General features: G+C 34.5%; 1 protein-coding gene across 2 annotated transcripts; it reads right to left on the bottom strand.

The window, feature by feature from the left end:
- Positions 1 to 11,464: 11,464 nt before the first annotated feature.
- LOC113511815 (cyclic GMP-AMP synthase-like receptor) lies at positions 11,465 to 25,909 on the bottom strand. Of its 2 annotated transcripts, none has more exons than XM_052895326.1 (6): positions 23,060 to 23,214; positions 22,211 to 22,396; positions 20,690 to 21,171; positions 17,667 to 17,829; positions 14,925 to 15,561; positions 11,465 to 11,734 (listed from the first exon to the last, which is right to left on the bottom strand). In XM_052895326.1, the coding sequence occupies exons 2-6, from the start codon at positions 22,388 to 22,390 to the stop codon at positions 11,607 to 11,609; spliced, it is 1,590 nt and encodes a 529-aa protein (XP_052751286.1). In that variant the 5' UTR covers positions 22,391 to 22,396; positions 23,060 to 23,214; the 3' UTR covers positions 11,465 to 11,606. The 2 variants fall into 2 exon arrangements, with proteins under 2 accessions (XP_052751286.1, XP_052751283.1); XM_052895323.1 differs by lacking the exon at positions 23,060 to 23,214 and adding an exon at positions 25,700 to 25,909 and having other exon boundaries at positions 11,466 to 11,734.
- Positions 25,910 to 27,545: the final 1,636 nt, after the last annotated feature.

The raw sequence follows: 27,545 nt of genomic DNA, 5'->3' as shown, positions 1-27,545 counted from the left end.
ACTACCGCAGCCCATGAGCATTTGTAAGAAATATGTTCTTTTTAGGTTATGATGTCGTATCGTAATTATTGTCTGACGCATCTTTTCTTCACACAAAGAGTTAAAATGTCCAATCAGTTGTGAGTACAGAAGCCAAAACGTATAATATTTGATACGTGATAAAAGATGTTAATTACAAAATTATAAAAAAGACAAATTTTTGAAAATAAAATTAGGGTTTTTTTTTGTTTGCGTAAGAGGTTCTACTATCTAGATTTATATGATCTAAGAATAATTATGTATTTTATACTGTAGTACTTAAAACTAAACCATAAAAAAATACCAAAGATATGTCACGATATGGAGTCCATATTGTCTTTATTATTACTATATACCTATATATATTATATTATTACTATATACCAAGAGTAATACGCGCGTACTGCCGACCCTGAAGAAATCTCTTGTCCCCCTTTTTGAAGAATCCCATGCTGTAATCTCTTAGAAAAACCTCGGTTTATCTTTATGAATTCATTATGATTTTCAGGGAGACGCCATCACTTTCAAACCAAGTTCACTTGAGCTGAAAACCAGGGTACAGCCCTGTAAATTCACTGGCATATCCCACTATTTAAACCAAAACACAGCCATGCAAAAACAACTGCTTTACGGTAGGAACACGAATGGGACAGAGGTGGCCAAGCAAACTATTTTTGTACAAATTCTCCCTTTGGCAAAAAGCATACGGCCCACTTGATGGTAAGTGGTTACCGTAGCTTACAAATGCCTGCAATACGCGCGTTTTGCAGACCCTGAAGAAACAACCTTTTTTTTTATGAAGGTATAATTGAGTTACCATTTCAAAAGACCTATCAATTTGTAATAGATTTGCTACCCTATTTTACTAAAATATAGATGCCTGAAATTGCTTTAAAGTTGTCAAAAAGTTTTGTATTTTTGTATAAATGCTTTAAAAATATATTAGAATTTAAGATACCTAATATTCGACAAATTCACCTTATAGCAGACCAGTTTTTAGGTTCAACAAGTCAACTTTCTCGGTTAAATCATCGACTCGTTTAGTTAAAATCTCCATTTTCTTAACCAAAATCCTTAATAGTTCATTATTGTCATTCGGAGGGTTCACTTCTACAGACTGAGTGCTCACTGCAGGACTGGGTTGGGCCTGGTAACATGCGAATGTTTTAAACTCTCTCAATTCATTTACAGTGAGTAATCCGGCCAGAACTTTTTCCAAATCGTTCGATTCAATTCCATCGAGAACTCTCTTTAATTTTTCACAGTATTCATTCTGTAGTGTATCTTTCAATCCACTGATTAGATTGTGTTCCGCGTTCCAAAAATATGGAATATTTTTCACGCGTATAGCATTATAGAGTTCTTCCACCATGACCTTGAATGTTGTACTTAATTTTGTCTCCCAATATTGTTTGGGGTTTTGATAAATTTTCCACAAAAATAATGTTTTAATGTAGTAACTCGCTATCGCCTTCAGTCTTAAAACTTCGCGTAGCTTTTTCACCTGTTAAAAGGAAAGAACAATTTAAGAATGCAAATTATTTATTAAAATCGACTAATAAAAAATTTCTGTGTGATCCCGGAATAGAATGGGCCAACACTTCCTTTCCCGTGGGTGTCGTAAGAGGCGACTAAGGGAACTTAATGATCGAGCGAGGGGCAACAGTGTCCCTCTTAAAACATCACTAAAAGTCAAACTGCGATTGCCAACTCACCTGCCATGAGAGACGATCTCGTTCCTTATATGGGAGTCTATGGGGGAGCCCTATGTTCAGTTTTGGACAGATAACAGCTGATACGATGATGATTAATATGAATAGAAAATTAAAATCACCGAAACGAAATTTACAAACTACTTATAAAAAATTACTTTGATAATTTACAAAGTTGTTTGGGCTAATAAGACATATACATATTACATTATTCGTACACACAAAATGGCGATAACAAAATATTATGACGGTATATAAATTCTTTGCATGGTGTTTGCTTTTTTGAATTCGATCATTACAATCAATACATACAATACAAGCAAACATTGTGGAGTGGGCTCTGTTCGAGGATTTGCTCCTTTAAAAAGAAAGGGGTGGCCTATTCTATGCCGGGAACACACAGCGCAATTACGTCAGAGTTAGTAATTATTATATGTATATCGTGAACCGGTTATCATGCGGCAATAAATAAGGTGTTATTTTATAGGTAAATGCACTGAGATTAACTAGTTCCTTGGATGTTTTGTCACAGCATCGACCGTTTTTCAGATAATTCATCAGATCGACGTCCATGCAGTTCTGGAAACTATTGTGGTAATTTTTTTGTAAATTCGTCACGATGATGGGCCAACTGATCTGCTTGCATACTAACCTATCACGCCTGACTGGCGCCCCGCAAATTGTATACCGATAGCGCAGGTGGGAATACCATTCCATAATCATCCATTAAAAAAGTACCTACTATCGGTAATAATGGAGAAGAAAGATCCAAATGGGCAAATGCAGCGTAGGGCGGAACTACGAGTAACAACCTCAAGCATAAAGACAAGAATGATTTTGTTGTTTCGAAAAAGATTTTCATAGCTACCTATGAGCATTCAATTTTACAATGAAATATAGGAGAAATTATTAATTATTACATTTCTGTTTTATACTTATAATAATTATTGTATTCTAAAAATAAATAAAAGATAGAAAAAAAAAATCACATTTATACCAAATGTTCTTCGTATTTAGTAGTAAATATAAGCATTTACTGTGGTATAAGACATGTACACCAAAATAAATATTATGTTTACATACTATCAATTGGTAATTCAATGAATTATTCAATTCAGGATCTTATAGTTTCATCTCTAATCCTTAACAGAACAATCATCTGAAATTTTGATAGAATCACAAACAATAAAACCAATATTTGAAAATACTTTTTAAGTTCCATTTTGAGTTATATTGACTATTACTTTTTTATTTTCGAATGCAAGAAGTATCAGCGTTTAGGCATTATGTATGAATGCCTAAACACTTAGCTGAGCGGTGGACCGTTCTGGTTACATTCTTTCTAATTAGGTGTAAGTTTATTTTTGTATTTCCTTTTTGTTTAAGTTTATTTATGTTTTAGTTATAATTGTTATTGATATGCGCTAAATAAATAATTTTCTTTCTTTCTTTTTTCTTGTTTTTATTATTATTTTTTATTGGTATATTACATTTATTTAATTTGGTTTTCAATTTTGAGATATGTGGATTTTAATAGTGTTACAAGCTGCATGATAAGTTTTAAACTGGCATAAACTCGTTTTCTGGTTGTGCGTTTGTTAACTTTATTATTTAAGTGTTATAGGATGTAAATATGCAAGTTTTAATATGGATATTTAATTTTAAAGCATTAATATATACTTTTTATCGTGGGCAATTATTACGAACCTTATCATTTGATTAATCAACTAGGTCCATAAATTGGTCAGTAAAATTCTCTAATCCACCCCTGGCATGTACATTATTATGGATATTGTCAGCTATTCTCTCCAAAAAGCTTTTCTTCTTAATCTCTTTAGAAATTTTCTCGTAACTCTGAACAACATCTTGACACTCTTCTTTTAATTCTTCGTTTAATTGTAACGTATTTAGTTGGGTGTTAATTTTATCAACTTTTTTAGCAACCACTTCCATTTGATTAAGCAAAGCTTTTATCATTTCTATGTCAGAGGTGTCTTGACTGCGATTATTTCTATTAATCGCAGGTGTGCTCTTCTTCGTGTAAAGATCTAATTGCTTAAATTTTTTTAATTCGTCATTTGTCAACAACCCAGCCAATATTCTGTCTATATCGTTTGATTCTATACCCTCGAGCACATTTCTAATTTTCATCAAATATTCAATCCTATATGAGTCCTTTAAGTCAGAAATCAAATTGTGTTGTTGATTCCAATAATATGGTATATTTTTCCTTTCTATAGCTTTATATAGTTCTTCGACCATAGTTTTGAAAAGAACGCCTAATTTATTTTCCCAATATTTCTTATCAGTTTCCGCGATTTTCCATAAAAACAATGTTTTTATGTAATAGCTTGCGATTTTTTTTTAGAGTAAGAACATCGCGCATTTTTTTTACCTGTTAAAAGAAAAAGAAAACATTCAGTAAAATCGGCTCTTAAAATAAAAAAAAATTCAGTCAATTATTTATATGATAATGATAGTACCAGTAAAGGTAACAATAAAAATAGTAGTTAGTACTTACAACATAGCTATGAAATCGATAAGAAAATCGAATTACATAATTTTAAATTAGCTGTGCAATTATTATTTTTTTTCTTTTTTATCGAGGGGAAAATCTTCAGAAAGAGACCCACCGCCAGCGGGATGGCGATGGGTACTGTGGGATTTTTACCCACTAAAAAACACCTCGGTATTCCTCCCAGCGCTGTGTGCCGATGACGAGGGCTCGTGATTTGCAGTCGTCCGCGTCACCGCTGCCCCCTTGACGGGGCCTCTCCGAGTGGTGCGCCGGGAATACGCAGCGCACCGACTCCCGGATCTCCTGTCTCTCGGGGGCTTTGGATGATTCCCACCATCCGTAGCCCGGAGATCAAATTAGCTGTACCTACATATCTGTAGCTGTAACTAGCTGGAACATTTCCCGCGTGATCGAGATAAAGCAGCCCGTATTCTTTTCGACGTGAAACACTACGTATAATAGAGTGAGTGACTGGGAGTTGGAATGATGAAAACATATAGAAACGTATAGAATGTATTATAAAATAAATACACAATGGGACAACTAGATGAATGTGGAAACCAGACTGCGGTTCAAAATGACAGCCTACAAACGGCAAAACAAAATATATTTTATTTTTATAAGAATATCAAAATAGATTTATAAAAAGTAGTTATTAAAATTTGAAATAATATCTTATAAGAAGGTATATATCTTATAGGAAGGTGCTGTGTATTTTAATGGATGATAATGGAATGATGACCCCGCCTGTGCTATCGGGGCACCAGTGAGAGATGATTGGTGAAGATGAATAGGCAGGTCAGTTCAGCCCATCGTGACGAATTCATCGATAAATTAGTTACGATGGTTTCCAGGGGAACCGCGTGGAGGTCGACCTGGTAGGGTATATTAATAGCAATGGTTCAGCTAGACCCCATTATTAAATATATGGTTATGTTGTATTTTAGGCATCGACCTGACGAAATGCTTCATCACAGATGCATGGACATACTGAGCTATAATTTTAAGGATGGTGTTGTCACTCCCCCGCATTCTTTTCACTATAAACGCAACTTTCTTACGAATGATAGCATGGAAACCGTCAATTTCATATTTATTTTCATATTGAGAAATTAAAAGGTAACCTAGTTTTGCTGGAATTATTACAGAAACTCTCTTTAATTGAAATTAATGACGAATCGCAATATTGATAGCAATGAGGACTAACCTCCCCATTACCAACAATCCCTTCCCCCAAGGTGCTGTGTAGTCCCAGTATAGAATGGGCCATCCCTTCCTTTCTCGTGGGTGTCGTAAGAGAGGTGTAATAGTCGATGTGTGGGCAGCAGCGTCCTTATTAAAATATTATCAAAGACTAACTGCAGTTGCAAACCCGTTTACCAAGTGTAGCTACCACTGACCTTAAACCCGCCTTATGAGGGACGCCTATATTTAGCAGTGAACAGTTAATGGCTGTTAATGATGAGGAACATATATATATATATATATATATATATATATATATATATATATATATATATATATATATATATATATATATATCCATATATATATATATATATTTTTTTGTTTCATATATTTTTGTATTATTTTTTGTTTATATTTTTGTGTATATATATGTTATTGTATAACGTATAATATGTAAAGCTCATCCAGTGGATGTAATAAATAAATAAATAACTACGTAAAAAGTTCGCTTTAAACATTAAAAGAAAAACAAAGTGATCAATTTTCTCAGTTTACATAGATATAGTCACTGACCACGAAACACTAATATGATTACTCGATAAATCGATAATATTAGGTACAATCGATTGGATAAGGAATTGTAACATCACTATTTAATGTAATAAAAAAAAAAAGTTAATGTTGATAATAATAAAATTATAATAACATATACACAGGCAATGGCTGTCTATAGGCGAGGCCTATGTTCAGCAGTGGACTGATGATGGCTGTGATGATGAAGACACAAGCAAAAAAAAAAATAAAACATTCAAGCCGTAGTGTTGCGACGTCTATAATATACTCTAGTTAGATCCTAAAATAATCTCATTTTTTTTTAATAAATTATCTATTTTTACAGAGGACTGAAAATAATATACGAGATTGTCATATCTATTATGTATTTATAATAATATAGATTTTATCAATGAAAATAATAAAAAAAATAATTACAAAATTAAATAGACATAAATAATTGGAAATTGTTAACAGTTATCGCATACAAGCATTAATAAATCGTCGTTGTGACATTGAAGTGAAAGGTTGTGCACCGTTGCCGATAATATATTTTAATATCTACCCTCAATATGGTGTTGAAGAAATGTGATGTGTGCAAGAAGAATATTACTAAAAAAATGCCTGGATTGGAGTGTAGCAGGTGTGATAAAGTAGTACATGCTGATCCAGCGTGTGCTAAATTATCTAATAAACAATTGAATACGCTACGAAATACTACTGGCATCGAATGGAGCTGTGAGGATTGTTTAAAAAACGCATCTCGAAGGTCATCATATTTGATACCCGATGATGATGGGGACGATGATGAGTCTATGCTTGGTTTCCCGACTGCATCCCACACCATCGATACACGAAAACTCGTACAGGACATCAGTAAAGAGCTCAAAAAAAGCCTTCGAGAAGAGGTAAGTAACCTCCAATCGTCCCTCGAGTTTTTGAGTGACCAAATGATCTATGGAGCAGTCAATAAAAAAGCAGGATAATATCATAAGAAATCTTGAACACAAAAATGAGGATTTATTAAACAAAAACAAAAACTTGGAGCTGAGAGTGACAGTTCTTGAACAAGGAATCAATACATTTGAACAAAAATCCTTGTCAACAACTTTGGAAATAGCAGGAATACCAGATATTTCCCAAGGAGACTTGAAGGACGTATTGAGCAGGGTAGTTGTAAAATTGGAATTGGATGAGAATGACATTCAATCAACGCAACGTTTACCTAGTTCTAAGGACAAACCTTGTGTAATTCGTATGGAAATGAAGACAAAATCTGTATGTAAACATTGGATAGAAGCTAGCAAGAAGAAGAGACTTACTGTTGGACAGGTCATACCAGATGTGGTCAAGGATAAAGCAGAAAACCGTATTTATATCAGAGAAGCTTTAACAAAACATGTCAAGAGTATTCTATACAACTCTAAAATACAACTTAGCAAGTCATTTCAATTCATATGGTGTAAGGATGGTAATGTGTGCGCAAGAAAAAACAGCAACAGTAAAATCTATTATATTCGCTCATCACAGGACATCAATCAACTATCTCAGGTTTAATAAAACTACGTATTTACCTGCCTACCCACTTGTTCTAAAAGTTTCCTTTGTTTCTTCTTATTGTTATTGTTATTACTTAAATCCACATACGTATTTTACATACAAAATAATATAAATACATATTTATTGTGAATAGTACTAAAGAAAAAAAAAATGGATACACAAATTAATGAAATATATAATTGTAACTCCATTAATGATTTCTTCCTACAAATACCTTGTCAAAATTCATTAAAAATATCTAGTATGCACATAAATATACGAAGTATGACTATAAATTGCTACAAGTAATTCACAGTAGTCGATTTCCCTTGGATATTATTGTTATTACCGAGGCTGGTATCTCAGAAAATATTTGTCATTTATATAATATACCTGGCTATAATATGTATTCAAATTTACGCATAAATAAACGAGGAGGAGGTATTATATTGTATGTCAAAAATTATATTAAGTTTACAGCATTACAACACAAAACAAAAACATTTGAATGCTTGTCAGGTATTATAAAAATAGATTGTAGACATGACGTAGTTGTGTGTGCTGTCTATAGGCCACCATCTACAAATAAAAACATTTTTGTGAAGGAACTAGATAGTCACTTAACGTCGTTTGATTCGAAACAAAATCTTCTTTTAATTGGTGATACAAACATAGACCTCAAATCCAGTTTACCATTTAGAGATATATATTTAGAGTCACTTAGTAAACATGGTTTAATGTGTGGAATAACTGATTATAGTAGAATCGAAACAAGAATGAATGTTATGACCAAATCATGTATTGACCATATTTTTGCGCGGTTTCCAACCATGCACCCGTATTCTGCGGTGCTAGATGTCGTACTAGCCGATCACCGCGCTATTGTATTCGCGTGCATCGACTATAACCAACCCAAGTATATACAGCGCGTTATTAAACCAATTATAAATTATGATATTCTTTGCGAGGAACTGAAAAAAGTTAACTGGTTCCTAACTTCAAATATGTACTGCCCTAACAAAATCTTTAAATTCATTAATAGCTCTTTTAATAATGCTAATAAAGTAGCAACTTCTATGAAAGCTGTTCGGCAAGAAAATAATAAAGGATTAAAACTACCTTGGATAGACAAAAATGTAACAAAATTGTGCCAAAAGCGTGATAAATTATTTAGATCTTGGAAAAATAGCTTAAATGATCCTAAGATAAGATTAGAATATAATAAAACTCGTAATAAAGCACATAAAATAATAGAAATAAAAAGAAATTCCTTTTATATTCAACAAATACAGAATAACTTTAAAAACACAAAAAAAGTTTACGAAATCCTAAACAGAATGTTAGGCCGTGTAACGTTATCAATAGATGAAGCGATACTTAGAGCATTCGATGCACAAGGATTAAGTAATAAAGATATCGCCATCAATTTTGCCACTAACTTTGATAATGCAGTGAAGAATATCACTCCGAAATGTACTGTCAGACTTTTAGATCCAGGAAGCTATAGTAAACAAACTAACTGCAGCATTTATTATCAAAAAGCTTCAAGTGAAAAAATAAATAAAATTATCGATAAATTAGACTATAGAAAAGCTCCAGGTCTTGATAACATTAAAGTGTCAGATATTAAAATAGTTAGTAAGGCGGTATCGGTAGCTATTGCTAACCTCATAAATTCTAGTGTTAAAACTGGCGTATATCCCGATGAACTAAAGATTGGTTGTGTTAGACCGGTATTTAAGAAAGGGTTAAGAAATAATTATTTAGACTATCGTCCCATTACCTTACTTTCTACAATAGACAAAATAGTTGAAAAATATGTTTGCGAACAAATTCATAAATTTTATCGTAAGCAAGATGTAATTTACCAAAATCAATTTGGTTTTCAATCGGGTAAAAGTACTAGTCAGCTGTTATCTAAATTTACAGATGAGATTAATGAACATCTCAATAAAAAACAATACGTGTTGGCTTTATTCATAGACTTTTCCCGTGCTTTTGATACCCTAAAACATGCACAAATAATTACTAAACTTGATGAGTCTGGTGTACGTGGGCCTTTACTCAACTGGTGCAAGAACTATTTACAAAATCGTAAATTCACCGTTAAAATAGATGATGTATACAGTGATCATGTACCAGTAACTGAAGGTACGGCACAAGGATCTGTATTAGGTCCGCTACATTTTTTGTCTTATGTTAATAATATGCATAATATCTTGAAACACAGTTCATGTTACCAATTTGCAGATGATACGTGTCTAGTATTGTCTGACAAAAATATTCAAAAAGCACGAGACCTTCTACAATCTGATGTCAATGTCCTTCTTGAATGGTGTCATGATGCCGGATTGGTATTAAATCCAATTAAAACACAACTTTTGATCATAAAATCACCCTATTTAAAATTTCGTCCTCTATATAAACCTATCATTGCTCACAACCACAAGTGTCTACATATAACTAATGAAAGGAACTTTTGCAGCTGCCCCGCTATAACGGTCAAGGACAGCCAAACATATCTTGGCTTAACTATAGATAGTAAGTTTAATTGGAGTAAACACATCGAAAAAATTTGTAACAAATTAAGACAATTTTTAGCTAATATAGTCATCCTTAGACACCGAATTCCCTTTAAAGTAAAACTGATGCTGTATAATTCATTGGTCGAATCTTATGTTCAATATGGGTTGTCAAGTTATGGCCGCACTTATAAAACATATTTAAATGATATTTTTAAACTTCAACGTAGAATTTTAAGAACTATTGTATCTCCCAAAATTAAGATGCAGTATTATGACGATGATACTGGTCTTTTTCGACATTGCAATATTTTACCTGTACATCTACAATTTAAATACACATTTCTTAAGGAAAACTTTTTTAACAATAAATATTGGAACGAAATTAATCATGCTGTATATACGAGGGCGGTCGCACGGAAGCAACTTTGTACCAATAGCGCTCGCGTAAATAACTGTTATGGTGAGCGTACGGCTGACTACCTGGTTCCTCGATTTATTAATGAACTACCCACCGATGTACGAGATAATATTACTATTAGCAACATCAAGTGTAAATTAAAACGATACTTCTTGCATGGTTTTAATACAATCTAAATAATTTTAATGTATTTAGTATTAATATAAACCTACGTGGTTTCTAAATGCTAATGGAACATAAATTCTGTAACTTGTATTTTTATTGATAATAAAATAAAAAAAAAAAAAAAAAAAAAAATAGGCATTTTTTTTATAGTCTTTGGTCATATTAGTAAACAATTATCCATTAAAATTATTTACACTGCGATTATATGTAGAAATATTTAGGCATTTTTTTTTTGTTAAAAGTTTCGTAAGCACACATTATATTTTAATGTAATAACAACCGGATTAACTTACGTGTATCTCAGTTACAGCTGCTCAAGACTAAGAGTTCGGAATGGTCCCGAAACTAGTTGAGCTTTCTCGACTAAGATAAACGTAAGTTAATAGGGTAATTATTACATTAAAATATAAGTTTAGTATTGTAACGATTTCTTAGGGTTGCCCTTTCGACCATTGCACAATTTGATCCTTTTAGGGTTGTCATATTCATAAAAGTCTGAATCTTCACCACTGTCCGATATGTTGTCAACTGTTTGTACATCGTTATTTCCATTTCGATACTTGACTACGTTAGACGATACATCTCTTGAGTTGCCAGCGACGTTCAGTTCATCTAATCTCTCGCTAAGTTCGTCCACATTTTTAATTAACATTTCCATTTTACTATATAAATTTATTACAAGTTTCTCACGACTAGTTATAGATTCTGTCGCTTGGTTACTAGCACGACCATTGCAATGTCGCTTGTATGCGTCTAACATTTTGAATGTTGGCAACTCTGTCTCGGTTAGTAACGCGGCCAACAAATTATCCATATCATCTGCTTTGATGTAATTGAGAAGATTATCTAATTTTTCCATGTAATCGATTCTTTTAGAGTCATCTAAATTAGCAATCAGGTTGTGGTCACGATGCCAGAAACACGGGATATACTTTTCATTTAGAGCGTTATACAGCTCTTGAACCATCGTCTTAAATAACACACTCAGTTTCCCATCCCAATATGACTTGGATGTTTTGGATATTTTCCATAGAAACAATGTTTTGATGTAATGAGTAACAATCTTCTTCAACTTGAGAACGTCGCGCATTTTTTTTAGCTGTACAAAAAGAAAATTTGCAATATAATATGTAAAGAGAAACCATAAATATATAGTTAAAACAAAATATTTATTTTTAATCATTAATTAAATGCAATGTGAATATGTTAATAAGAAATACACAGTTATTGCTTAATGATGAAATAGTAAATTTTGTTAATGATACAGTTTTTTTAGGTATAACAGTGGACTCGAAATTACAATGGGGGCCGCATATTTCAAAATTGGCCAGTAGACTCAGTTCTGCTGCATATGCAATTAGAAGAATTAGACAATTAACAGACGTGGCAACGGCTAAACTTGTATATTTTAGTTATTTCCATAGCATAATGTCTTATGGCATACTGCTGTGGGGTAAAGCAGCCGATATAAATACTATATTTGTTTTACAAAAGAGAGCCATACGTTCTATTTATGGTATGGGTTCGAGAGAGTCATTACGTCAGTGCTTTAAAGACTCAAATATCCTCACAGTTACTTCACAATACATTTATGAAAATATTATGTATACACGGAAGAACTTAGAGAGTTTTAAAAAACTCAAAGACTGTACAAGTAGAAACTTACGCAATATAAATAAGCTTATTTTACCTAAATGCCGTCTGCACAAAATCAGTAATTCATTCTATGGTAATTGCATAAGATTTTATAATAAACTGCCGGAATCTGCATTAAATCTGACAGAGAGGCAATTCAAATCTTATATTAAACAATTTTTATGTAAGAAAGCCTATTACAGGATAGACGAATTCATAGATGACAACATATCAAGTAAATAATTAGTTTATTAGCATACAACGTTATAATTTTATTTTCTCATTGCTTTCTTGATTTAATTGATTAATTTTAGAAATATGAAAGCGTAGCGGTTTTTTGTATTAATTGCCGCATGCATTCTTATGTAAAATGTGAATACTATAACTATCAGATGGCAATTGTGAGTAGCTTTGACGTGGTCTAGTGTTTTGAGTAGTCATGCTCACTAAAATGTCCAGACTTGTGGCGGCGTGGTGGGCCGGGTCATTGGGCTCCCTAAAATATGGTCGAGCGCAGTGATGGCTGGCTCATCCGTCATACTCGTGAACGGGTGCTGCTTGTAGGGACTGGTCTGCTCTAATCACTATGACTGATTTCCTCTTATTAATTGTTTAACCAGTTGGTTATGTATTCAATATTTTTTTCTTTTTGAGTATTTAATTGAATTAGTGCTAATTGGTGGTTTGTATTCACACAATTAAACTTGAAAATGTAAAGTAATAATAAAATTATTTAAAAGAGCAACACGCAAGTTTCTTGCTCGTTCTTCTTGTGATGAGACAGCTTTCCGAACGAGCGGTAGATTAAAAAAAATGTAATGACTATTCAAAAGTGCTTCAATGTAAGTTTATTTGAATAAATGATTTCTATAAAAAAAAAAAAAAAGAAATGCTAGATATTATTTTTACTGTATCTTTTTTTGGGTTAAAAAAAAAGAGTCGAGATATCTATTTTAATTCCAATAGGTAATCGAAGATTTGGAATTACAAAACAAATGTCATTTTTTAAAATATCAATTCTATTTTATATATTTAAAAAAAAAAAAAAAAAAACTTTCCATAAAATTCGAAATTCAAATTGTCTTCATTCAAATAAACTTATTTACAAGCCCTTTTAAATCGTCATTTGTTTTTAATCTACTGCAGGGTTCGGAAGGTTTGTTATCTGTTGAGAATCTCTTAAATAAGACTAAGAATAAGTTCAAATATATATATTTAAATGTACTATGTCTAAAATTACATGGCCATTAAAAAGCCCGTACATGATCTACTAACACCATGCACGTTTGTCATTCAAGTAATCGTTTAGTGTGTAATAGGTTTTGTTCATTAATTTAGAACTGTTATTAAAAACACTTATGTTTTTAATAACAGTTCTAAATTAATTAAAAAGTAGATTCAAAATATCGTTCGGTATCTTATGATAATATTTTATATCTTATTAAAACATTGGCCTTAAATCGGAAGTAGCTAGCAAGGGTCATTTTACTGTTTATTTGATACTTTTAAAAATTACTAGACTTTAGCCGCGTCATCGTCCGAGGATTGGTAGACTCTGTCCCATTCGTGTTTCAACCGTGAAGCAGTTGTGTTTGCATGGCTGTGTATCGGTTTGAAGGGTGGGATATGGCGTGAATTTACAGGGTACAGAGGAATAACATCTGAGTCCTCAGGAATGGCAACGCATGGGGGGTATCATAGGCGAAACAGTAAATCTCTTGGCGTTTTAATGACTCAACCAACCATGACGAATATTGGCGACATACATAAGTACTTAGTACATGTTGTACTTGGCATGAAGTAAAACGGTAACTTTTTACCCCAGTCTTTTTTTTATACAACTTAGAATGGCAAACAAGCTGACGACCCACCTGATGGAAATTGGTAACCGTCGCCTATAGACATGAGCAGTACCATGGACATAACAGAGTGTACTGTTTTGTCTATGATACCCCCCATACGTTGCCATTCCTGAGGACTCAGGTGTTCTGGTTGTGGTGTGGTTGGTGTTCAGGTCCTCTGTATCCTGTAAATTCACTACCATATCCCACCCTTCAAACCGAAACATAGATGAATAAATGATGAAAACAACTGCTTCATGGCAGAAACATGAATGGGACAGAGGTGCCAGAGATTTGGATAAAATGTTACATTACACTGCGCCTTTATTTTATCTCCTATTGGTAAAAGTGGCAGCTTTCTGGCTAGTTATTCTTTGGACTGTACATTATTTGAATCAATTGGAGAAATGTCGCTGACTCCACTGCATTCAGCCAATAAATAAGTGCATAAATACATAATAATTATTATTAGACACAAAAATATTATTGGAAAAACATATACATATAAATAATTGTATAATTAGATTATTGAACATATAAACACTTGATGATTCGTAAGCTTGTATGTGACATTAATATACCTTATTTAATGAAGCCTATACTTTCGACATAGAAATAATATATGTACATCACCCACGTATACTCTCAATAACAACAAAGTCGTCGATATTTAACATAAACGGATCGCCATTAACAATAGTCCAATATTCTGTAAAAAAAAAAAAAAAAAAATTGCCAGTTCTTTTTTCCTATTATACACAAAACACAAGTCAACAGGTATCTTTTAGCGATTGAACGCCACTCTTGGATCACCTTTTCTGCCATTGTTCAATTTAATCCTTTTCGGATTATCATAATCATAAAAATCTATTTCTTCGATCTCATCTGAGATCTCTTCGACCTCACACACTACTTTCATATATGCATCTTTTAAATTGTCATCGATTTTTAAGCTGTTAACTTTATCTGTTAGTTCGTTGAATTTCTTCATTAACTCTTCCATTTTACTATCTAAATTGTCAATTAGGTTAGCAGCGATCGGCACTTTTTTGGATCCTTTGCCACGTCCGGGCAGTGCAGAAGTAATATTATTTTGATAAAAATCGAACATTTTAAACTGTGCCAATTCCCTTTTCGTAAGCAACGCCGACAATACTTTATCCATGTCATTGCAATTTACAGCGTTGAGAACGTTTTGTAATTTTTGTGTATATTCAGATTGTATCGAATCTTTTAGGGTCTCGATTAAGTTGTTTTGCTCGTTCCAAAAGTATGGAATGTTTTTTTCCGCTACAGCATTATGTAACTCCTCCACCATGGTCTTGAAGAGAACACTGACTTTTCTCTCCCAATACTTCTTATCGTTTTTGGAAATTTTCCATAAGAACAATGTTTTAATGTAATAACTTGCTATAGCTTTCAGTTCGAGAACGTCGCGCATTTTTTTCACCTGTTAAAAGATAGATTTTACTGGCAGCAATTTAGTAGAAGCGACATATGCTTAACATTTGATCTATCTATTTCAAAATGCAAAGTTTAATACTATTGTGAAATAATTTATGAACAAAATTTATGATAAGTACAATTAAGTGAGAACTGTTTAAAATTTAGTCGATAATATAATTTATTTGGTTAGTTTGTTAGAATTATTTTGTTTAACTCCATTAATATTTAATTTTGCCTTATTCAGTAAAGTTTAATAACTTATATATTAAAATACACTAGTAATTTTAAATTTAGAGATAGATCCAGGGAATCACTAATTTTAACATATTATCTTTGCTTAACCATGACAGATAAGAGATTAAATTCGTTAGCAATACTTAATGCTGAATTAAACTTATTGTTATCAAACAAAGACTTTCAATAAAAAAAAATTCTTATTGGTAAAAGATGCTTATAGGGGAAAAAAGGAGTATAAAAATACTTACCGTCTGGAAAATATTTTTACTTATTTCTTTACTGAGCTGAGTAGAATAAGTAAAATATAAAGAATGTTGCTTATATAGAGCGTTCACTGTACATGACTGGCCAGAAGGGCGCTGACAATGATGAAAAAACTTATGCCCAGTAGTGGATTTAAATATTGTTATAATAAATAAGTCCGCAAGTGTGGTCTCGGCATAGAATGGGTCACTTCCTTTTCCGTGGATGTAGTAAGAGGCCACTAAGGGAACTTAACGGTTGAGGGATGGACTGCAGCGTCTTAAAACATTTCTAAAAGCCTAACTGCGGTTGCCAACCCACTTGCCAAACGTGGCAACTACTGGCAGAACGCCCCTTATGGCGGAAGGTTATGTTCAACAGTGGAAAGTAAAGTTGAAGTAATAATACATAAGTAGAATGAAAATTTTGCCCGCGCACACTACATCTAATTTGGTGACTGGCATCGAATAAGATCATAGAAATTCTACTTTTAATAGAAATACCTTATAAAAATAACTTCAACGGTGACAAAACCAGTTATTTTAGTTTGAAAATTAAATTACTGAATCGATTTTGATAAAATTTCTATGGAACCAATCAGTAGGTATTTCCTCTCAGATAAAAAAAGAATTTTCCGAATCGGTTTACAACTGACGGAGTTAGGTAACAAAAGTAAAAAAAAAAACAATACAATCGAACAGAGAACCTATTCCTTTTTGAAGTAGGTTGAAAACATATCCAGTATTAAAATGTTTGGGGAGAAGGGATTGTTAGATTGTTATTATTAGGTCGACCTCCATGCGGCATCCCTTGGAAACCATCGAGATTGATTTTTGAATTCATTACAATGGGCCAACTGACCTACTTCTTGATCACCTATCATCCCTCACTGGTACCCCCCCCCCCCCCTCCCAGTGTATACCGATAACGCAGGCGGGGTAACCATTCTATTATCATCCATTAAAAAAAATATAATAAACAAAGATAACTATTCTTGTGAATAATGATAACAATTTTATCAATTGAAATAAATTAATAATAATAATAAATAATAACAAAGTGACTGACATAGACCGAAGGATAAGCTAGCTTATCCTTCGGTCTATGTCAGTCACTTTGGTTTGGTTCTTTTGCGACAATACAAATGTCCATTTTAATAATAATGAATGACAATCTCGCCCGTGCTACTAGTATACGCTCGTAGAGCAATGAACAATTACAATGGTTTCCTGGTGGGGCCGCGTACAAGTTGACTTAACAAGGTATATTGGGCAGAAAGGGATTGTTAGTGATGGGGGATTTAACTGCTGTATTGCTAGCAATACGAGTATACCCCCCATGAGGTCGACCTTCACACGGCTCCCCCTGGAAAGTATCGTGATTTTTTTGTAGAATTCGTTACGATGAGCTTACCGACCTATTTTCATCTTAACCTATCATCTCTCATTGGTGAGCCGCCAGTGTACACCAATGACGCAGACATGGTCACTATTCCATAATGGGTGAACCATTAAACAACAAGGTATATTGCTAGTAACGGGGCCGCTAGTCCCCATTAACAACAATCCCTTCTTTAACACTAGCAAAGTTGTCAAGTATAAATACAATAATATGCTACAAAATACGCACCAATCTAATAGTAGTTTTGAGGTTTTGGCAACCCTTCATGAGCTCCTTCTCGAAGTCCTGGAACGAGAGCCGCCAGCAGCGATTCTGCAGCTGCCCGTCCTTGATGGTCTTATTCGGCTTCGGCACCACCAACCAGTCCTTGGCGGTCGTAACGTTGGGTTGCCTGTGAGTAAGTTATTTATGATAAAGTATGATAATGGAACGGTAACCCCGCCTGCGCTATCGGTATACGCTGGCGGGGGTACCAGTTGGTGATGAGAGGTGAGGTTGATATGATATGATGACAATTGACGGTGTAACGTGATCAGCAAATAAATAGAAAATATAGGTATCTAATCTTTTCCAAATTACCAAATAAGTCCAAAGCATAACACGGAGATATGTATGTATGTATAATAAATGGATTCAATGGGTTGCTGGAATAATAATATAATTTAAAACCAACTTTCATGCAAATATAATATATTCTTTATTGCACTAAAACATACAGTAACAACAATAAGTTAATAACAATGTTAGCAAAGGCGAACTTATCTCTAAAAGAGATTTCTTCCAGTCAACCTAACGCAGTGGCATAGGAAGTAGTGAGTGGGCAGTAGTAGTGCTAAACAAACATAAGTTAATTAAAATAAATATTTACATAAATTATATATATATATATATATATATATATATATATATATATATATATATATATCAAATACAAGAGAACACAATAATGACAGTCTTCTAATCATTTTTTATATTTAATATATAATAGTTATGAAGAGATATTTTTGGGGTTTTTTAATGGATAACAATGGAATGGTGGCCCCGCCTGCACTATCGGTATACACCGGCGGGGCACCAGTGAAGGATGATAGGTGAGGATGAAGTAGGTGATGAATTCAACAAGAATTGTTCACGATGGTTTCCAGGGGGAACCACTTGGAGGTTGACCTAATAGGGCATATTGCTAGCAATGGGGCTGTCAAACTTCATTGCTAACAATCCCCTTCCCCTACGCATGCATGTTGACTTATTTTTGAGATGGGAACAAACCATTGAACTCGCGACACTATTACCCTTACCACAGATAATATAATACTATACTAGTACCTTACCGTAACCGACACTTCTGACGATTAAAAAAATACACACATAATTGTTCAAGTTTTCCATTCCATTATCCCACAATAAAAAAAACATGCATAATAATATGTATCTACGTACGCACCTACACAGTATATGTAAATACTTATATACAGAGGTGTCGATTTTGTTTTATGCAACTTAGAATGGTAAACAAGCTGACGGACCACCCGATGAAAAGTGGTAACCGTCGCCTATAGAAATGAGCAGTACCATGGACATAACAGAGTATACTGTTTCGCCCATGATACCCTCCATGCGTTGCCATTTCTAAGGACTTAGATGTTATTCCTCTGTACCCTAAAAATACACTGCCATATCCCACCTTTCAAACCGAAACACAGCCATGCAAAAATAACTGCTTCACGGGAGAAACACGAATGGAACAGAAGTGGCCAAGCAAACGACTTTTGTACAAAGTCTCCCTCTGGTATAGTAACGATAAAAGTGTTGCCAGTTTAATGCTTTGTGGGAACAAAGGATTCTCAAAAAATTAGCAACGCGCTTAAAGTTTTCACTTCACAAAAATGTCAAAATTACAAATTGCTCAAAGAGGCGGCATTATTCAAGACAATTGTTGATCATTTATCAACATAAATGGTTACATTATATGTACACATATATTGTGTATTATTAATACAAATTGAATTTTTATCTATCTGTTACTGATTAAGTCCGCAACGTCACACGAATTACTCACCATCGTGATCGAATAATCGCATTATTTAATTAAAACAATATTAAGAAAATTATAATAAACAAGTAGGTATGTACATCAATACAATAACACTGTGGTTTCAATTTGTAGGTAACTGTACGTGATTCCCACCGAGATACAATAGATAGAGATGATTATTGATAAATTTGAGTTCACAGAGCGCCTGATACGTCATACAATTGTCCGTTCTAATAGAATTTAAGGAAAAAGTGATATCACTGCAAAATTTTAATTATAAGGACCAATATTAACTTAATTTCTAATAAATTTAAGTCAAAATTACTATAATTTAGTTGATGATGTTCCATAAAACATTCATCATCATCATATCAGCATTTAACTGTCCACTGCTGAACACAAGCCTTCCCCTTGAGATTTTGCCAGTAGTTGCTACGCTTAGCAGGCGGATTGGCAACCGCAGTCAGGCACTTTTTTTAAATGGGTGATAATGGAATAGTAAACTCCGCCTGCGCTATCGGTATACACTAGCGGGGCACCAGTGAGGGATGATGGTTGAGGATGAAGCAGGTCAGATAGCCCATCGTGATGAATACACCAGGAATTCAGCACGATGGTTTCCAGAGGGGACCACGTGATGGTCGACCTGACAGGATATATTGTTAGCAATGGGACTGGTAGTCATCATTACTTATAACCCCTTCCCCTGCAGTCAGGTTTTGATGATGTTTTAAAGGGGTCGCTGCTGCCCATCTCACCCTCCCTTAGTCGCCTTTTACACAACCTATGGAAAGTAAGGGATGGCCTATTCTATGCCGGGACCACCCGGTAACTTGTTTAGTTAGAAGGACGTAATAAGGAATGTTACTGAATTCCTATTATCATTGCTTCGTCAATACTTTTGTTGTTAGGGGGGAAAGGGATTGTTAGTAATGGGGTCTAACTGCCCCAACCTTATTAAGTCGATCTCCACGCGGTTCCCCCTGGAAACCATCGTGGTTACTTCTAGTGGAATTCGTGACGATGGGCTAACTGACCTGCTTTCATCCGCACCTATCATTCGCTGGTGCCCTGCCAGCGTATACTGATAGCGCAGGTGGGGCTATAGCATTATCATTTAAAAAAAAAAGTCCCTCGGCCGTTCCTATAGTCGCCTCTTACGACATTTACGGGAAAGGAAGGTGTTTATAAATTTTAAATGAATAGATAAACTAACCTGTAGCCCTGTGGCCAGCGGGGATGAGTGAATCTAATGACGGGCACTAAATCCACGTCAAGTTTGAACGGCTCATCTTCATTTTCCGGCAAATTGGTAATTTTCAAGGTATACGCCGGACCGGATTGCGTATAATTCAACGAATAGGTCACCCCGTTAACTGTAACTTTGTTCTTTAGGTCATTCATAGCTTTCTGGACCACACTTTGTATCCAGAAACGAAACTTGTCTTGCCTCAGGTAGCATTCGTTGTCTCTCCACGTGTGGGTGACGACATGACGACTTTCCCAATTGCTCTGTCTTACGAGGTTGTCAAAGGCTTTTGTGATTTTTAGTTTCACAAATCCGGGTTGTTCATTTTCAATGGTGATGCCGTTCTCACCGTCCTCGTAGCTAATCGGTAGTCGTATGACGATGTCCATGTCAAACTCGTCCAGTTTCGACACTTTGATCCCGTCGTAGACGCTCCCACCGTACATAACCTACGAAGGGCCATCGAAATCAAAGGATTTTGTTCATAAAAAAAGAGAATTTGCAGCTATATATATAGTTGGTATATTAAGACACAATGTTAATATAAAATTAAGAATTAATACAGATATTTTTAATAGATTACCGTTTACGACAATTCAGAAAATAGTAGAGCCCCAATAGAGGATGAAACAATGAGGATAAAGTTAGGTTAGTTGGTCCATTCACCAGATTCGAGAGTATGGGGTGAATAGAGGTAAATCCGATAGGAAATAGATATTACTAGAAATGAGACTGCCAGTCTCCATTCTGTCTGAAATACGTTTTAATTGAGTAAAATTGCTTTTTAATAGTTAGTTGGAAATATTAACTGTAATCATGTAAGGACGAATGGATTGGAATGGAGTAACAGGATACTGTAAAAGTCTTATTTAATGAATGATAATGGAATGGTAACCACGCCTGCGCCAACAGTAGTACTGGTAGGGCAATACTGAGGGATGACAGATGAGAAAGAAAAAAAAGCAGATCAGTTAGCCCATCGTGATGAATACACTTGGAATTTAGCACGATGGTTTCCAGGGGGGACCAAAGGGAGGTTGAGCTAGTTGGGTATATTGCTAACAATAGGACCCTTAGTCTCTATTACTAACAATCCCCCGAAAAGGCAGGTCAGTTAGAACATCATGATGAATGCACCTGGAATCCAGTACGATGGTTTCCAGGGGGGACCACTTGGAGGTCGACCTGACAGGGTATATTGCCAGCAATGGGACTGGTAATCCGCATTACTAACAATCCCTTATAAAAAATGCTACTAAATTATCTGTATTCTATGCAGGGCATAGTATTAGATAGTCAGGTCGATCTCTACGTGGTCACTCCCTCAAAACGTCGTGGTTAATTCCTATTCAATTCGACTCAACGATATTACTTAGTTCTCATCAACCATCCTTAATTGAGGCACCGCCAGCATATACTGATAGCTTAGACGTCATTATCATTCCATTATCAGTCACAAAAGAAAAATACTGTAGCTTCTAGACGTACCTGGTTGCTATAGTTGGCGAAATAATTACACTGCTTCCCCATAGCCTCCCTGACCTGTTCAAATACGCTTTTGAACACCTCTTGTGATCTTTTAACATCGTTGTCCTTTAACGCTATGAAATTCTTGAAGACTTCTGTTAGATACAAATCAAGTAGGTTCTTCTTTTGCTTGTTACTCATGGTTTACTAAAAAAAAAAAATTTTTTTTTACAACTTAGAATGGCAAACAAGCTAACAGACCACCTAATGGAAAGTGGTAGCCGTCGCCTATAAAAATGAGCAGTACCATAGACATAACAGTGTATACTGTTTCGCCCATGATATTTTCCATGTATTCCTAAGGACTCAGGTGTTGTGTTATTCCTGTGTACCCTATAAATTCACTGCCATATTCCACCCTTCAAACAAAAACATAGCCATGCAAACACAACTGTTTCATGGTAGAAACACAAATGGGACAGAAGTGCCCAAGCAAAAGACTTTGTACAGTCTCCCTCTGGTTACTAAATAAACACATATAATATAAAGTACTTATTCAATATTCACACTATATTCAAATTATTATTTATTACTATATTTATTTACTCTTAATATATTTAAAGTTCTTAAAGGACAAAAGTGAGGGATGGGATAAATTTATCTACAGCGGTGGCATATGTCAGTAAAGTATCGGAGTCCATGGAACACTGATGTGCAACTGTGATTCATTGGCAAGTATGCATATAAGTCTACCGGGAATGACTTATCCAGAGCCAGGGAACTACATACATACATACATATCTGTCACGCCTGTCTCCCATTAGGGTAGGCAGAAACAATGGAACGCCAAATGCTTCGATTCAAACAAACCTCTTTCGCTTCTTCCACATTCATCAATCTTGTCATACACGCTCGTCGGTTACGGGTACTTTTAATTTGGCCCTTCTTCAGCACGTCGCCTATTTGGTCGACATACGTCCGTCTAGGGCGGCCCCTACCGACATCTCCATTCATTCTTGCTCGATAAATCTCTAGGGAACTACAGATATCTTAAATCACAGCATATTTTAAAGGTAACACATAGGATCTATAAAATAATGATATTAAGAAGAAGGAAGCATAAAAGATCCCAATGGGTTAATGTGGAAGGGAATGCAAAATATATTTATGTTTATTGCTGGATTTTTCAAAACACAGAGCATCCTAGTTTGGACCACTTAATTGGCCATCCCTTCCTTTCCCATAGGTAAGAGGTGACTAAGGAATGGTGAGGGATGGACAGCAGCATCCCTCTTTAAATATTTCTAAAGCCTAAATGCGGTTGCTAATCCGCCTGCCAAACATGGCAACTACTGACATAGGGGGAGGGAGACCAAGGGGGAGGCTTCTGTTCAGTAGTGGACCATTAAGGGCTGATATAATGATGACGGTGAATTGGTATGAATTATTATTGGTATGTAGTAAGAAAAGAGAGAAGTATAACTTGTACTTCTCTGTATATGTAATTAATTACATTTTAAAGAACACTTGTGTAGTTTTTTTTTTGATGGGTGAAAATGGAATGGTAACTCCGCTTGCACTAACGAGATATGCTGGCAGAGCACCAGTGAAGGGTGATCGATTAGAATGAAAACAGGTCAGTTAGCCCATCATGATAAATTCATCTGGAATTAACCATGATAGTTTCTAGGAGGAACCGTGAGGAGGTCAACCTAGTTGGGTATATTGCTAGCAATGGGATTCTCAGTCTCCATTACTAACAATTACATTCCCCCCATACTTGTGTAGTAATAACTAGGTAGACACATTGTTTGTTTTAAACAACAAGTATTATATTCCAAGTCTATTCCAAGCTACTTGTTATTACTGGCTTTTGTATGTTATCTTTAACTTTGAATGATAACCTAATCTATTATATAAATTCCAAGAAATTACCAATGATACCAATGATAATAGTAAAATATATATAATAAATAAATCTATTTATCTATCTATCTATCCTATTTAAGAGCTGTGCTCTTGTCGGTGGTTCTCTTGCCACTCATTAAGATTTTCAGCGAGTCTCTTCACCTCTTGATATGATACGACACAACACCAACTCCTTCCAAATAACCTCTTGCAAGACATATTTCCAGGGGCAGACATTAATAGGGATCACAACCTTCTAAATAAAAAGTGCCATAAAATAACACCCATTGTCTAGTGAGTTAAAAACCCAGCTACACAAGAATCACAGTAGGAGTTGCTTTATATATCTCACCAATGTAATTATACAAGTCCATTAATATTATACTTTCAGCACAAAACCCTTGCTGATGCAACGTGACTGATGGAACGTGAAACTGAACTGATGGAAAGTGGTAATCGTCGCCTATAGACATGGACATAACAGAGTATACTGTTTCGCCCATGATACACCCCATGCGTTGCTATTCCTGAGGACTCAGGTGTTATTCCTCGGTACCCTGTAAATTCACGCCATATCCCACCCTTCGAACCGAAACACAGCCATGCAAACACAACTGCTTTACAGTTGAAACACTAATGGGACAGAGGTACCCAAGCAAATGACTTTTGTACAGTCTCTCTCTGGTATATTTAATTCAAAATGAAATAAATAACCTGGGAGTAATCAGTGCACAAAAACAAGCCAATATAGAAAAGTTTAATTTCCAAAATTAAGAATAATTTTTGCAAACATTTTATTTTTTGCAATGATTTTATTTTTTAGAATGAAAATGCAACAGATTTGCTTGTATTATTAATATACAGTGTTTTTTTTAATGAATGATAATGGAATGGTCACGCTGCCTGTGCTGACTGTATATGCTGGCAGGGCACCAGTAACGGATGATAGGTGAAAATAAGAAGGCAGGTCAGTTAGTCCATTATGATGAATATACTTGGAATTTAAAAAGATGGTTACCAAATGCTTGCAGTTGGACTGGTTGTCCACATTACTGACAATCCCATCTCCCCCCACACTGGTGGTTTACCATTAAGGAATACTAGGTAAGGATGAAGTAAGGTCAGCTGGCCTGTTGTGATGACAATACCAGAAATTATTTCTATGGAGATCATGTAGAAGTTGACTTAACAGGATATGTTCCTAACAATAAAGACTAGAATGTACCCCAATTCCCTAATGCATTCTCAATTGGAAGAAAAATAGGATATTGGTAAATCATATTTTTTGTTGCTATGGGCATTTCCCCTTCTGGTTTCCTAAATCAAGTTCTGACAAATAGAAAAAGGGAAAATATACTTAGTAAAAAAAAAGAAAAAATAAAAATGTCTTTTTCCAAGCTTCTTGGCTATAAGCTAGCATTACAGGATTAATTAAAAAAAAAAAAATTATATCAGTACATAGGGAACTTGATTGTACACTTATACTGGGTTTTACAGATTCAGAAAGATTTATAGAGCATTGAATTCGCTTAGAGAAATTACCAATTTGTTACCAAAGTTTAAATAAATATCATAATTGAATATAGCCCCTTTAGCACTTACCGGTTTATGATGTCTTCTTTAAACTTTGTAAACTGTTTACTTTTAGTAACTAAATTACTAAACAAAAAAGTAAATTATATACCACTAAAAGAGTGGTTTATAGTGTATGCAAATTATTAATGCAAAAAATTAACTTTGTATTATTTACGTCAAGAACAAAATAGGTAGATTTCTATTTTGATCACACATATTTAACTTGACATTGCGATACATACATAGGTAAGTGTACATACAGCGGCTAGAGTCCAGCATACATTTATTGCCGTTTGAGATATTAATTCAAAGCTAATCTTAAAAGCGGCAATATTATCTGCAAATGCTTGATTCAAGCTGCTTGACTATTTAAAATAAAGATTCCAAGTCAATGTTGCATGCCGTTAAGATGTGTTTCTACTATTCTCTGTTATTTTATTGGACCTGTTTATACTGTTGGCCATAGATGGCCTTTACAACTTCACCGAACGCGTGCAGAGGTGATTATAAATGTTACTCCAATCCCGTGAGAGGAGAGTGACGAAGTGTTGACTTTTATCGATGGATGGATGGAGAGCGGCTTGGATCTCGGCTTAGGCCATCGTACTTCGATTCCTGGTGAGGAGACTGGAGGGTCGGCTGAGTTCGAGAGAAAGGTGTTAGTGATAAGGTGCAAATAGTGTGATGGAGATCTTTGTCTCCGCTGACGGGAATGGTGTTCGTTGTGTGCGTGTGTGTGTGTGTGTGACTAAGGTTGCGTGGTAGAGTGGAAGGGATATTAGCCTATTAATTGGATCGTCGGGATCTAAGAGCATGGCGACGAAGTCAGTGAGATTTTCTGTTAGTATTGTTACCTATTTTTATTATTGTTGTTATTACTTTTTCGCTTTTTTGTATGTGCGATATAGGTATTTTTATCCAAAAGTATGTGTGGTGTCAATAAAGCATATAATTTTTCTCGCTCTTTCTAATATCAAACCCGTAGAAGTTATTAATGTGTTATAAGTTATTAATTAATTATTAGCTTTTCTCGCGATATAGTTCACCAAAATTTTCATATTTTCTTATCGTCATGACTGAAATACTTACTTGACATATGTACATACTACAATGCACAAAGGTTAGCTATTAACAATATTAAACAAAGAAATAATAATATGAAGAATGCGCTGGAAGGAAGGAAGAGCGGCGTTAATAAATAAATATATGTAATTAGAATTTTCATATGTTTTGAGAAATATATGTCGTACTATAAATATATTGGGGGGAAAGGGATTGTTAGTAATGGAGACTGAGAATCCCATTGCTAGTAATATACCCAACCAGGTCGGCCTCCTCGCGGTTCCCCCTGGAAACTATCATGATTAATTCCAGATGAATTCATCATGATGGGCTAACTGGCCTGTTTTCATTCTCATCGATCACCCTTCACCAGCCCGCCAGCGTATCCCGTTAGCACAGGCGGGGTTACCATTCCATTTTCATCCAATAAAAAAAAACTATAAATATATTATGTGATTATTGATATATATAGATATATTCTATTTGCTATTTTTGATAAATTCACTAAGTAGAAATAGTAGAAATTTATACTGGCAATTTTTATTGGTTATTCCTTTTTACAGCAGTTTGCCTTGAAAGTTGTTAATGTTGTCACTAAAAAAAAAAGATTAGCTTAATTTAATACGTCGACATGTACTTATTTTATTTTATTTTAATATTTGGGTATAAAATGTATACGTTTGAAATGATTGACGCTTAGATTATAAATTGATTCACAGAGTACATTATCGACCTTATAGCGTTCGATATGTTTATTATAATTTAAGTTCGAGTCAGATTATTTCCACATTAAAATTTGTCTAAACCTACA

The sequence above is a fragment of the Galleria mellonella genome, unplaced genomic scaffold (genome assembly GCF_026898425.1).
Source record: "Galleria mellonella isolate WM207_F2 unplaced genomic scaffold, CSIRO_AGI_GalMel_v1 utg117, whole genome shotgun sequence".
Taxonomy (NCBI): Eukaryota; Metazoa; Arthropoda; class Insecta; order Lepidoptera; family Pyralidae; genus Galleria; species Galleria mellonella.
The sequence above is the reverse complement of the archived record's forward strand: the minus strand, read 5'-3'. Positions and strand labels throughout refer to the sequence as shown.

Coding starts and splice junctions, on each gene's coding strand:
- LOC113511815 (XM_052895323.1), bottom strand. CDS start 22,390: ATGAGTAACAAGCAAAAGAAGAACCTACTTGATTTGTATCTAACAGAA. Junction 17,830..20,689: donor CGCTGGCCACAGGGCTACAG/GTTAGTTTATCT, acceptor ACTTACTCACAG/GCAACCCAACGTTACGACCG. Junction 11,735..14,924: donor ATTGAACAATGGCAGAAAAG/GTGATCCAAGAG, acceptor CTTTTTGTACAG/CTAAAAAAAATGCGCGACGT.